Source organism: Megachile rotundata, chromosome 1, assembly GCF_050947335.1.
Source record: "Megachile rotundata isolate GNS110a chromosome 1, iyMegRotu1, whole genome shotgun sequence".
Classification (NCBI taxonomy): domain Eukaryota; kingdom Metazoa; phylum Arthropoda; class Insecta; order Hymenoptera; family Megachilidae; genus Megachile; species Megachile rotundata.
This window is the reverse complement of record NC_134983.1, coordinates 14,952,865-14,967,650: the sequence shown is the minus strand read 5'-3', so window position 1 is coordinate 14,967,650 and position 14,786 is coordinate 14,952,865. Positions and strand designations below refer to the sequence as shown.

The 14,786-nt window shown below is 36.9% G+C and overlaps 1 protein-coding gene across 14 annotated transcripts in view; it reads left to right on the top strand.

Annotated features, from left to right (window-relative positions):
- Positions 1-14,786, top strand: part of dlg1 (MAGUK family member discs large 1) — a 360,229-nt gene that overhangs the window by 83,719 nt on the left and 261,724 nt on the right. For 12 of the 14 annotated variants that reach the window (XM_076534967.1, XM_076534964.1, XM_076535000.1 and 9 more), the window contains one exon: positions 7,029-7,202. In XM_076534967.1, the coding sequence (XP_076391082.1) occupies positions 7,029-7,202 (174 nt within the window). Of the gene's footprint in view, positions 1-2,811; positions 3,164-5,329; positions 5,510-7,028; positions 7,203-14,786 lie in introns of those variants that run through there. The other 2 variants (XM_076535004.1, XM_076535013.1) reach the window with 2 other exon arrangements.

The window sequence follows — 14,786 nt, the reverse complement described above, 5'->3', positions numbered from 1 at the left end:
ACATTAATACAAAAATTATAAAAAAATATGTTCTTAGAGTCTGATAGAAAAATAGCCTTAAAAGATACAAAAGAAGCTTAATCACCATTAAATAATTTCCTAAGATTCTAAGTATTGCTACGTTTTCTTACTCCACTCAGTAAATTCCGTAAACGTTCCTCAGACTTTCATGTCAGTAAGTGTATACATTTTAAACGAGAATGTAAACCGTGCATCAAGGTATAATTACTGCTTGAATCATCGTGTACGAAAGATAGATTTATCGTTTGCTTATTTTCACATAGAACACGAAATACCTGGTTTCCGATATCGATGACAGAGAAGGAGGTTCATTAATTGACAGGAATAACTGACCTTGGTCATTCCTTTTGTTTTTCTTGGAAGACTGCCGTTAAAATGGTTGTTTGAGTAGCTCGAGGTAAAACGAGTGTGTGAGAAATAGTTCCTGAGAAGTGTGGTCTAAGGAAAATAATCTCGCAAGCTGTGGATCGTGGGCAACATCGTTTCTCTTCGGGGAAACTTGACGTTTCTCATTCAATTAATTATCCATTGAAATGTGTATAAATAGCGAAACGTGGCACGTAGTCAATTTTCAAACAAAGTTGCAAACTGGAGTTAGAACAAATTGTTGGAAATCAGTGTGTTAAGTAAAGGATCTTGGAGACTTATAATTTTTTTAAGTTAGAAAATTTTTAGGTTATTTTGCCATAAGTTTATAAGTTTAAAATTTTACAATTTTCTAAATTTGGACTGTTACATTTTTGCAAATTTACAAATTCACATACTTACAAATTCACATATGTACCCACATGTCCACATATTCATACATTCACATATCCACATATCCACATATCCACATATCCACATATCCACATATCCACATATCCACATATCCACATATCCACATATCCACATATTCATATATCTACAAATTTACATATCCACAGTTTCACAGTTCCACAGTTCCACATATCCACATATCCACATATCCACATATCCACATATCCACATATCCACATATCCACATATCCACATATCCACATATCCACATATCCACATATCCACATATCCACATATCCACATATCCACATATCCACATATCCACATATCCACATATCCACATATCCACATATCCACATCTTCATATATCCACATATCCACAAATCCACATATCCACAAATCCACATATCCACATATCCACATATTCACATATCTACAAATCTGCATATCCACATATCCACATATCTACATATTCACATATCCACATGTCCACATCTCCACATGTCCACATGTCCACATATCCACAAATCTACAAATTCACATATCCACATATTCACATATCTACAAGTCTAGATATCCACATATTCACATATGCACGTATCCACAGATCTACAAATCCACGTATCTACCAAACTAAGTTTACAAAGTAAAAAATTTTCAAAATTCCAACAAGAGAAATTTAGAAACCTAAAAACCTACAAGCAAAGAAGCGTAGGAGTTTACAGCGTGTCCACGGCAATATAACGAGCGTCTCTTCGCACACGACAGAAACGACCGGTGTTTACAATGTGTGTTATTTCCCGTGGGGGGTCCGTGATTCTTCCATAAACAATTTAACAGCGCCATTCGCGATATTCTTGGAAATGCATAAACGTTTCATACGTTTCGAAGCCTCGTAGCGGCACGTGCAAAGGCCCCCATTAACCGGGCAACGTCAGGAAGCAAACATTGTCTTCGCCTTCGCGTTAAAAATAACGTAACGAATGAGATGTCGAGAAACGAATTTTCACCTCGAACGCCGGACAACCCGCCGCCACGAATGGCAGGTTCGTTCAACGCCGGAATACAAAACATTTTTCTTCCATTAGCGTCGGAGCTTTCAGCCGCTGCCGTTCCGCGATCTCGTCTTTAAATTTCATTTTTCACTTCTCGTAACTTCTTTATCGCTGGAAACTTCTCACGGAATCGCTCGTGCAATCGCCTTTTCTGTTCGTTCTTCTCTATCGACCTCGAACTTCTTTATCATCCATCGCGACCATACGATTTCTCCTCAGCCTTTTCCAACATCGATCAGGATTTCCGCGGATTCGACTGCTCTTTCCATTGCCTCTTCCCGTAATCTTTCCCGAACAGCTTCGACGATATTCGTCGGGGAAATCTGTTGGTCCAAGAAAAACAAACGGAAGAATTGCCTGCTTTAATTACTTTCGAAGCTTTTCATGTACTGTCTTCTGCAAATGGATGATCACTTATTGCATCTGTATGTAAACTTTCAGAAGCTAATCCTGAAAATGTATATTGTCATTGACTTATAGACGCTGACGTGTTAAAATGAAAATTTGGATGATTGTGAGCAATGTATGAGCAAAATATTAAAATAGGTTGTCTTCTCAATTGTCTTCTCTATAATAGTTCTCAGTGATGTAAAGGTTATATGGACACATTCAACAAATTATATGTATATGTATGTGAAGCTGTCATTATCTCAGTGATGTCATAAATGTACCTTCATAAACCAGTAAGGGAAGTTTAATAAAAAAAAATTTAGTAAAAAGAATTAGATATGTAAAGGAATATTTAAATGATAGTTGAACAAATATTTAGACAAATATTCAAACGAGTAGCTAGATAAATCTATTTAAATAAACATTTACATGAATATGAATATCCTTTGAACAGATATGTAGATGAACTATTAAACGAACATTTAACTTCGCAAATGTAATAAAATATAAACATATAAACGTACTTCTACATATCACTTTGTATTATCTAAATTTAAACTCAGGTGTAAAAGTAGAGTACATCCACCATATATCAGACATGTACACAATGCAAACATATTCTAAAGGAGTGAATACATACACCTTTAAGCAACGGACACAGTTTTTATTGAACATGCACGTACTCTAAGGGTTACAAGTATCGACATAAAAGTAAACGCGAACAATCGTCGAACGAGGGTGAACAAAACGAGACAATGATCGACTGGGTGTCTATCGTGCGTCATTCACGGCGCCGTTTTAGCGACTATGTGTACGGTGTGCCGATTAAAGTTCGCAAACGGAGAACAAAGAGAGCCTGCCAGTTTCTAGAGCATGCTGGTAATCGTAACGTTGCTACGAAACGTTCGTCCAATATTTGCGGATGCTGTTGGAATCACGTAAGTTTCCCTCGGTGCTTGAATCGTCGTTAACCCCTTCGTTTCGACGCCGTACCCGGTGTAAACGAAACATGTGTGCTTGTAATTATATTTTCATTATGTTACCTCTTTTGTGAACTTTGAAAATACATTATAATATTTATTAGTCTTTTAAAATTATGGTTAGGCTTTTATACATTTTATATGAAGTATCTTATTTTATGGTGTTTGTTCAAATATTTTCGTATTTGTTTGATCAATTATTTTTCTGTATTTGAGCGTCCATTTATCGTGCTCTTCTTGATGATTCTTGAAGGCAACACGATAGTTGTTGTTCATAGTTTGACACCCAATGTGTCGGGTGTTCCTTACGAATATGTAAATTCTTGGTTCATGAACAGTCATATCTAGGATTCTCTTGTTTAGAACCTATTTGTACATTGTATCTCCAGCACACGAGTACACGTTTATCGGAGTGAGTGGGTTAATTTCGCGAATTAGTAGAATATGCATGAACTGATAAATAACAAGTATATCCAGCAATTGATTCGAAACCGTATGAACGTGGTCCCCGATACGCAATGGAGAATAATTTATCGAAACACGAGCCATCAGCTTTGATATGGTTTCGCGTGTTTTAAAGCGTAACTGCATCGCAATCCCGTTTTCAATGTAAATGGTTTAATATCCGTCGAATTTTCATGCTGTGCTTCAGTTAAATCCGTTTGGATAGACTGAAGCCGCTGTTTATTTATGCAAACCCGTTCTCGGACAGACGTGCAGTGCATTTTCCTGGCACGTTAAAACGTTGAAAAATTTTCTCTGATCGGAAAACTGTCCATCTATCTGTATTTCGCTTATTGGTTAATTGTAAATAATAGATACAAAACAATACCTGAAAGATTCGTTTCGATACTTTTATATATTCATTCTTCATTTTCCATTCGATTTTTCATATTTAATAAAAACGTTTCCACGCTGTGTTTATCGGTTTTTTATTCGATTAGTTTGAACTGCGTTCGAGTCGTAGTATAAAGCTTTGTAACTTACACGTTTTTAAATATTCAAGTTCTGTGATTTTCACTTTTGCGAATTTACAAGTTTTCAGTTATTCAAGCTTTCGGTTTTTTCAGGTTTTCACATTTTTATATTTTCATTCTGAGAAATTGGTAGATACGTTTATAAAGCTTCAGATTGAAAAATATTGAATTTTGTACAATCTCAAATCGAGAGACAGTAGTTTAGAATTTTATATATTTTCAAATGGAGAAACTTAAAATTGTTTACAATCTCAAATTCACAAATGGAGAACCTTGAAAAATTCCTAGCATAAATTTTCTAAACTTGAAAACTTTCAGGTGGAGAACTTTGGGAATATCTTAACACTAAAAGGTATTTTGCTGTTGTCAAAAATCAACCTTGATAGTTTTTTATATAAAAGGTTTGCTGAATTCAGTTAAAGATTACTATTTCTCTGTTATTAGTTTCCCATTATTACTTCACTGTATGTATACATCATATACTATATTTATACATGTATAATACTGTAGGCTCAGTATATGTACATATTATTAAGTACTCAGTCATATGTACTATTAATTTCCCAGTATTGTCTGCTTCCCCACATGTATGCACCATACACTACATTTATACATTAGTCAAAAAATTAATTATTCAGTTAAAAAATTTTTATTTCAAATTGTATTAAATTTGACCATCTCCAAATTTGTCCTATCCCAAACCACCCCCAGATATATCGACCCTCTGACAAATCGCGCTCGAAGAAATCGCTGCAAAATGTCGAAGCAAAACGTGGAGCTTGCAGTTCGAAATCTTGATCGATCTCCGAAAAAACAAACGAATCTATCTGGATTCGCGGGTCTTCGCATTAAATCGAGCCCTCGAGACTTTCGCGTCCGCGTTCATTCGAGTAAATGGAAACGGGGAGGTTTGAAAGGAGAAAGGTTTCAGTAAACGTTCGTCTCGATCATTGATACCGCAACCGAAGTTGAAACACTGGCTGTCGTATTTGGAAGCCCCTCGCGGTTGCGATAATGAAACGAAATCCCGGATTTTAAGGGATCAGCCGGTTCAAGTCGAAGCATCGATATCGAAACCCGATGCGAGCGTGTGCGTCAGTCAAGGTTGTGGCAGTTCGTCGAAAACTTGTTTTCCTCGATATTCGTCGTTTTCACCTTCTCGATGATTTTCCTAAACGTGCCGAAAGTCAGACCGAGCGACGTGTGTCTGCCGAAAACGGCGGAGACGGACGTCGAGCGCGACAAATCGAAACGTAACGCGTCGTCGAGGGTGTGTGTGCCACGATGTGTGCCTAGTATCGTGCGAACGATTCTCGACCGTTTGCATGTCAGTATCGCGAGAAAACTGTAAAAAGGGTGTGTTCCGTGAACGAAACATCGATCTACTTCAATGCAACGTAGTACAACTTTTGTATGCTAGAGTGTTTTCGAAAGAATAAACTCCGAACGCGTGTAATCGGATATCCAAGTATTGTCATCTTTTTGTACCCGGGCGAAAATGGAGTGAGCGAACTCTTGAGGGGAACGAAGCGAATCTGACATCTTTGGGAAGATAGGAGATAGGGGAAATAAGAGTTTTATTTGTTTTTATGGATTTTTGAGGATTAGGTAGTTTTGAAATGCAGTGGGAATTTGGTGGTGTTGGTATTTCGGTCATTTGAGATTTTGAGATACTGAGACATTGACATTTTGACATTGTGACATTTTGACATTGTGACATTTTGACATTTTGACATTGTGACATATTGACATTGTGACATATTGACATTGTGACATATTGACATTGTGACATATTGACATTGTGACATATTGACATTGTGACATATTGACATTGTGACATATTGACATTGTGACATATTGACATTGTGACATATTGACATTGTGACATATTGACATTGTGACATATTGACATTGTGACATATTGACATTGTGACATATTGACATTGTGACATATTGACATTGTGACATATTGACATTGTGACATATTGACATTGTGACATATTGACATTGTGACATATTGACATTGTGACATTTTGACATTGTGAAATTTTGACATTGTGAAATTTTGACATTGTGACATTTTGACATTGTGACATTTTGACATTGTGACATATTGACATTGTAACATTTCGACATTGTGACATTTCGACATTGTGACATTTCGACATTGTGACATTTCGACATTGTGACATTTCGACATTGTGACATTTCGACATTGTGACATTTCGACATTGTGACATTTCGACATTGTGACATTTCGACATTGTGACATTTCGACATTGTGACATTTCGACATTGTGACATTTCGACATTGTGACATTTCGACATTGTGACATTTCGACATTGTGACATTTCGACATTGTGACATTTTGACATTGTGACATTGTGACATTTTGACATTGTGATATTTTGACATTGTGACATTTTGACATTGTGATATTGTGACATTGTGACATTTTGACATTTTCACATTGTGACATTATCAAGGGAGATCTGCAATTATACTACAAATAAAAATGATACATCATATTCGGACCACTTGCTTCATGCGTCCTATTTAATGATTAACAATGGTTAGGTTAGGTTAAATCGTTAATCACAAATGATCTTTGGGATTAACAACCCCTTTTTCGGGTTAAAAATTATCCTACCGTTCCCTCACCTTATTCAAAGCAGGATTTTAGTCCACCTCATAAAGTAGAAAATTCTCTATCAATTAACTGAAATGAACATTCTCCGTCAATTAACCGTTTTTCCATTATTTTATATTAAAACAAATTTTACGTAACTCTACTTTTTTTTAGAATCGTCTCACAGATATAAACGTTGAAATGTTGGAATTACAGAAAGCCCGATACACGGGCGGAGGTGTGGAGGAGCAGCTACCACCACCTCCGTCACCACCGCAGTTGAAGGAAGCCGGACAATTGGATGGAGTTCCTAGACCGAATTCGGTCGATCGCATCCTTCATCCTGATGGTAGCCAGCACATCCTGACCAGTCACGAAGCGCTTAACAAGGTAAGATTCAACCGCATCTTTCATAAATATGAAGTAGCGTCTCTGAAATATTTGGCTGTCATATACTGCAGCAACAAGCGAAAACTTAAACTACTTTAACATCCACTGTAAATCCACTTGTACGTCAAGTGGACAGCCAATATTAGGTTTCCTTCGAAAAGATAAAATTGACAAAAATCACTTTTCGTTTATTTAAAATAATTGTAATATTTTATATGGTACATGGAACACCTTGTATAGAAACAATTTTATCTTCTACGAAAAAATTTTTATTTTATGTGAGAGGATTTTTATTTAGTACAAGAGTCTTATAAAAGAAATTTAATTTTGTTTAAAATTACTTTTATTTTGTGGAAGAGTAGTCTTGCTTTGTATAAAGGAAATTTTATCTTGCAGTAAATTTTGTATGAAAGTACTTTTATTTCGTAGAAGAGGACCAAAAGAATTTGTCTTAAAACTTTTACAATTTTACCTGTAAAAGAAGTTTTACCTTGTATAACCTTGTTACCTTATAAAAGTCCAACCTTGCATGAAAGGATAAAATAATTGTACAGTATCGTACACAATATAAAAATGTCAAATGCATTCATCAAAACAAGCGATCAGCAGAAAGCCATAATCTGCTTCTATTATAATCCCATCGACAGTTTATCGAATATTTATTCGCAGCGATAGCTGAATGGATTCGTTCAGTCGTTATCTAACGTTCGAATAGTTTCATTTATTTGGAAGAACAATGCGGTCATTCTTAGCTCGTTCCGTGCTCGATTCATTGAGGTATAAATGGAGCTTTCTACAGATACGTGTGTACAACCGTACAATATCCATTCTATTTCCAGGGTTTCCCCGTATCTATTCTCCTCCGTATAGCTGCTGTTTTCGAAACAGTGTCAAGCACATAATTTACCTTTTTCCGAGAAATGAACACAGAATTGTTACGTACAAATGCACTGCTACGGTGCTGCTCGCACATGGACAATTTATCGAATTAAACGTTCCCGCATGTGTTCGACGCATGCGCAGAAAAGCCGCAATATTCGCCATCTGTTTCGTTCTCCTGTAAACGGAGCGACAATCTCGTAACGTCGGCAAATTGATGCACGTTTACCGACCGTATCGATAAAAAAGTCCTACAAAATCTATAAAATTGTATTGAAACAAATTATCATTCTAAAATAATCATATTCTGAAATCGTATTTCATCAAAGGGGATGAAAATAGCAATTGCAAGTTTCAATATTTTATTTGCAACCCTTTACTCAATTTCTATTATTTACCAACTCTGGAATTTACACAAGAAATCAAGGAAGGGGTTCTGAATAAAATGTATTGCAACAGTGCGGATATTTTTTATGTATCATAAATAAATAAAAACTTAATTTTAAAATGCAACTGTGAAATATGTTCAAATATATTCATCTGTACTTATGAGATGCAAGATAAATGTGACAGCCCTCCTGTGGGTCTCATATGGACTCAAGGGTTGTAAATAATAGAAAAAGATATGTGACGTCGAGCCAATTTAATTTTAAAATGTGAAAATATGTTCCAATGTATTCATCTGTAATTATAAGATCCAAGAAAAATGTGACATCCCTCCTATGGGTCTCATATGGACTCAACGGTTATAAAGAATAAAAAAAGAAATGTAACATCAAGCCAATTTAATTTTAAAATGAAAATGTGAATATATATTCCAATGTATTTATCTGGACTTCTAAAAGAAATATAACATCCCTCCTGCCCCATATGGACTCAAGTGTTGTAAATAATACAAAAAGAAGAAACGTGACATCCCTCCTATATGTCTCAAATGAACTCAAGAGTTGTAAATAATAAAAAAAAGAAAGAAATGCGACGGAAAGGGTTTTACAACCCCTCGGAAGATGGCGTATCACCGTCTTTCGCAAGTGGTCGTTTGATGGTGCCATCGTCGCAACTCGGATAACAGCGTGTTCTACATTATCGTGTAATATCGAGGAACACGTGGACGTCGCAGTCGACCGACGGCTTCGTGATACGTCGGCACCGGATGACGCTCGTTCGCCGGAAGTTCGAGCTTCACGCTCGAGAGTGCCGCGAGTGCGTGTCAGCCGCGAAGATTTGAGAACGGAAGATCGTAGAACTCTAATGAGTCGCTGAAGGCATCGATGTGACAGATTGAAACGCGTTATTGATCCCCGTCCGACACGAGTGACTTGCCGTGAATACTGCAGACGTAATGGTTTTTTTTTCCTTTTTGTCACGCGTGATCGATGATGAGACGAAAGCCTCCTCTTGACGGGTAAACGCTTTTGATTTGTCATGCACGGATCCTCTTCATGATGTTCCTGCCACTTCGAACGAATTCGCCTCGGAGATGATACGGTGTAATTTACTTCACCTTTTTTTTATTGCGAGGTTGAAGGGTAACATAAGGGTGACATGAGGGTAACGTTAGGGAGTAACATGGGAACTGGATTTTTTAAATTTGGAATTCTTGTAATTATTGAGGTTTATGAATTAGATTTGCAAGTTATCGAATTCTCCATGTCTCCATACCTTCATATCCCTATATCTCCATATCCCCATATCCCTATATCCATATATCCCCATATCATGATATCTCCATATCTCCATATCCTCAAATCTTGAAATCTCCATATTTTCATATTCCTAAATCTTGAAGTCTCCATATCCCCATATCTCCAAATCTTAAAATCTCCATAACCCCATATCCCTAAATCTTGAAATTGCCAGAACCCTAAATTCCCAAGTCCCCAAATCCCCAAATCTTGAAATCTCCAGAATCCCAATTCTCCAAATTCTCAAATTCCAAAATCCCCAAATCTTGAAATCTCCAGAACCCCAAATCCCTAAATCTTGAAATCTTAAAATCTTGAAATCTTGAAATCTTGAAATCTTGAAATCTTGAAATCTTGAAATCTTGAAATCTTGAAATCTTGAAATCTTGAAATCTTGAAATCTTGAAATCTTGAAATCTTGAAATCTTGAAATCTTGAAATCTTGAAATCTTGAAATCTTGAAATCTTGAAATCTTGAAATCTTGAAATCTTGAAATCTCCAAATCCCCAAATTTCCACTCTCCAAATCCCTCACCCCAAAATCCCCCAAATTCACCAACTAAAAAATGCATACCATCCAAAATTAAGAACGTAGAAAATATAAAAACTAAATGTAGGATTCTGATCAAATTGAGAAGCTAACGTGACAGAACGTAGTTAACCATCACAGTTGTGTATGCAATAAAGGAACGTGCTTATCTCGCAACATCAGGATCGACGATTGCATTATTTATGACAGAAAACACATTATCACCTGTAGTACGTGTTTTTTCTTCCCCCTATTCGAGCTTTTCTCTGAATGGAACATCGACGAACGTGACACGAACATATTTTCCTTCTGCTCGACTTCACCTATTCTTCCTCTATCCTTGCTGATTTATTGCTAGGTTTTTGCCATTTTGTCTGGAATTCAATTGTTCAAGAATTTTTATGATTCGCCTCGGCAAGAAAGGTTTCAACAGATTTCTTGCGGACCTTGATGTTAGGTGGATTTATCAAGTCTTGTCATAAGTAATGCGATTCTTTTTTGACCGGGAATTGTAAAATGAATATGGGTGTAAAAATTCTATTTTTGTACAAATTTTTATGTTATATATCATTCGATTTAATATTTTACTTCTAAAACATACTAAGTTTCATACAATACTAAATTTTCAAACATTTATGTTCACAAGTCTTGTAACTTCAATTTCGGAATTCACATATTATATTATTTCTCAAACAATTTGAATATAAATCGAAAATAGATTGCACGCTATATTTATTCAGTACATATTGAATACAAATATTGAAAGCTTGATATTTATAAAACATTCAAAACTTGAAACTTGTCAAATTTTAAATATTAATAAAGATATGAAGGTTCGAAATTAATAAGATATCGACAATTTAAAATAGTATAAAATAATGGAAACTAGATATGTATGAAATATTCACAGCTTCAAATTGATCAAATATGAAATATTAATAAAAATATTAAAAGTAAAAGATTTCCAAAATACCTAAAGCTTATAATTTGTAAAATATAATACTTAAAATTTATGAAGGATTAAAAATTTGATGCTCGTAAAGTATTAAAATCTCCTAACCTACAAGATATTAAAAATTTGAAATTTACAAGAAACCGAAATCTTGAAACAAGTAGCAATAATAAAATAACCTAAAATTAATTTTCTTTGAGACGTTCATTTACATTCAAGCGTGTCACTGTAATCAAACCCGGTGTATTTCGAAACGAGGCTGTTAAGCACAGTTGATGAAATGGCCGAAGTAAAATCCAGGTGGGAGGAATCTTGGTCCAATCGAACAAACTTCAGACACTCCACGTTCCTGGCCGGCTATTCGGATAGGTGTGTGCTCTTTAAGATGACCCAGATAACGGTCTAGTACTATTTTATTTTCTACAGTATCTCGTTCTATGCGATTCTTTTGTGAGCTCGCAAGAACGCACTGCAGGGCATTATTTCCGCGAATGAGGTTCCTGTTGCTGTATTTGCACTCTGTTTTCTCTTTTAGCTTGCTTCCCTAACGGTTATGTCCTCAAAAATTACTCTGTTTTCATTGGATATCGAGCGACGATCAAATTTTATTGAACGAGACTACCGCAACAACTAATTACGCGGAGAGCGAATAATTAACGATTAATCTCGCTTCTTGGGCCAATTAGTTAAATTACACGCGAGCATTTACCGTGGTAGCCTCGTTTCATTTGTTAAATATTGAGACCGAATCGATTCTCGATGGAACAGAGATGGGCCAATCAAGTGCCCGGAGAGCTCGCGGGCAATCTGTGGGTCAGATTTTATGATGTAGATATTTCTTTTGATGATTTGGAGGTCACTTGGAATTTGGAGTGTGGGAGTTGGGGGTGAAGAAATTTGGGAATTTGGGAATTGGGGAATGTGGAATGGGGAAATGTGGGAATTGGAGAATGTGGGAATTGGGGAATGTGGAATTAGGAAATGTGGGAATTAGGGAATGTGTAAATTGAGGAATATGGGTATTAGGGAATGTGGGAATTGGGGAATGTGGGAATTGGGGAATATGGGAATTCGAGAATGTAGGAATTGGGAAATGTGGGAATTGGGGAATGTGGAATTGGGGAATGTGGGAATTAGGGAATGTGGGAATTGAGGAATATGGATATTGGGGAATGTGGGAATTGGGAAATGTGGGAATTGGGGAATGTGGGAATTGGGGGATGAGGTAATTGGGGAATGTGGGAATTGAGGAATGTGGTAATTGAGCAATATGGGAATTGGAGAATGTGAGAATTGGAAAGTGTAGGAATTAAAGAATTTGAGAACTTCCAAAGTTACTAGTTTATTACACTGTTAAATTTACTCCATAATTCAGTCCACAAATGTACTTAAAGAAAAATGCGAAATTACCAAAATAATTTAGAAACGTAATTTTACGTGGAACAATTAGCAAGCTAATTAAATTTTAGGGGCAGTATCTCAAGGTTACCGTGAAGTTCTAAAACGTGCGACGTAGTTTTCCATTAAAGGTCAAAATTACGTTCCTTTCTCGTGATTCGTGCGAATCAATCGAGAGTCTTCGTGAGCGTTCGCAGTGAAGTGGTTCGCGACGAACGCGTGATTCGTGCAGGAAGAACCAGGAAGTCAGGTCGTTGTATCGACCGGATATCGTGATGCAAACGCGTCCGAAACACCGGTAACCCCTACTATTTTCTAGCTTTTACGAGTGACTTTCTGGCGTGACCTGTTCAACGACTAACGTGCAACTTTCTTCGTGTCCTTTCTCCCAAGAACGTTGCCCCTTTTCGCGGACCGTCACGCGACACAAGCTCGGTCTTTCGTGCGACTTGCGAAACTTTTTAAACTCGCGTTCTACTCGCCTCATAAATATGAAGCCTTTGTCTCGCCGGATCGTTTCGTTATTATGATTAATTATCCTGTCGAGTAAATTGCAAACAAGCTTTGTTCCATTTTATTACGATCGCTTCAATTCATGAAGTCTCTACTTTCGATGTCTATTAATAGCGGAGACATTTTTGGATTGATGGATTAGGACATTAGGGTTCTCAATTTCTTGTATTATATTTTATTGTAGGTAGGTATTTTAGAAGGTCGTGGTGTTATGGTTACTGTTTCAACTACATACAGGTATTGACAATACAATTCCCACATTCCCCAATTCCCACTCTCTTCAATTCCCACTCTCCTCAATTCCCGCTTTCCTCAATACTCACATTCCCCAATTGCCACATTCCAGAAATCCCACATTCCCAAATTCCCACTTTCCCTAATTCCCACATTCCCCAATTCCACATTCCCCAATTCCCACATTCCCCAATTCTCACATTCCCCAATTCCACATTCCCCAATTCTAACCTCCCCCAATTCCCAAATTCCCCAATTTCCACATTCCCCAATTCTCACTCTCTTCAATTCCCGCTGTCCTCAATACTCACATTCCCCAATTCCCACATTCCAGAAATCCCACATTACCCAATTCCCACATTCCCCAATTCCACATTCACCAATTCCCACATTCCCCAATTCCACATTCACCAATTCCCACATTCCCCAATTCCCACATTCCCCAATTCCCACATTCCCCAATTCCCACATTCCCTAATTCTAACCTTCCCCGATCCAAATTCCCCAATTCCCACATTCCCCAATTCCCACATTCCCCAATTCCCACATTCCCCAATTCCTAAAGTTCCAAATCCCTACTATCCCAAATTCTCAATGTTCCAATTTCCTAAATTCTCCAATCCCTAAATTTTTGCACATCCCTAAATTCCTCACCTCCTAAAAGCGGCCCGAAATCGTACTGTACGTTATATTTGAATTTGGCTTTTGAGAAGAGTCGCGTGACACACGGACCTCTTATCATGGCCATCCACTACTTTTGACTTGCGAATGACACAAATTGTGTACAGTATGATGTCGTTGTAATAATTACTAAATATGACTTGAATATTTAATGCTTGAATATAAATATGACTTGAACACCAAATTGAAGTATTCAAAATTCTATAAGAATAATCATCGATTAAACGATCGCAAATGCCCGAAAGGCAGTCGTGTATTTTTAAATGCGAAAGTCTTGAAAACGTCGGTCGAATATTACCAAAGAACACGCAATTTCGCGGAACATAGTCTTGCAAAGCCATCGAGACATTGACGAAGTAAGGTAGCGGTGATGTTTCAGGAAAATTAATGAACGTTCGTTCTTTATGCTTCCTTCCTCCGTCCGTTATAAATTCGGGCCTGTCTGACTCTAATCGTCTGTTACTACTGAACAGTCTCCTTTTTCATTCGAAACTGTAAGATCGCCGTCTGCTTCGACACTGTTTACGCGGAGATGAAAATTCCTTCTCGAAACATTTCTTAACCGTTATTCTTTCCCGGTTGGACTTCAATATAGCTTGCAGTGCAGGGTGAAAAAAAGCGAACGGAGTTCGAAGAAACGATGAGGAGCTACCGTAAACTTTCATCGTGCTCTTATTGCACGAATACCTCGGAACGGCTGTCTGACGCATACC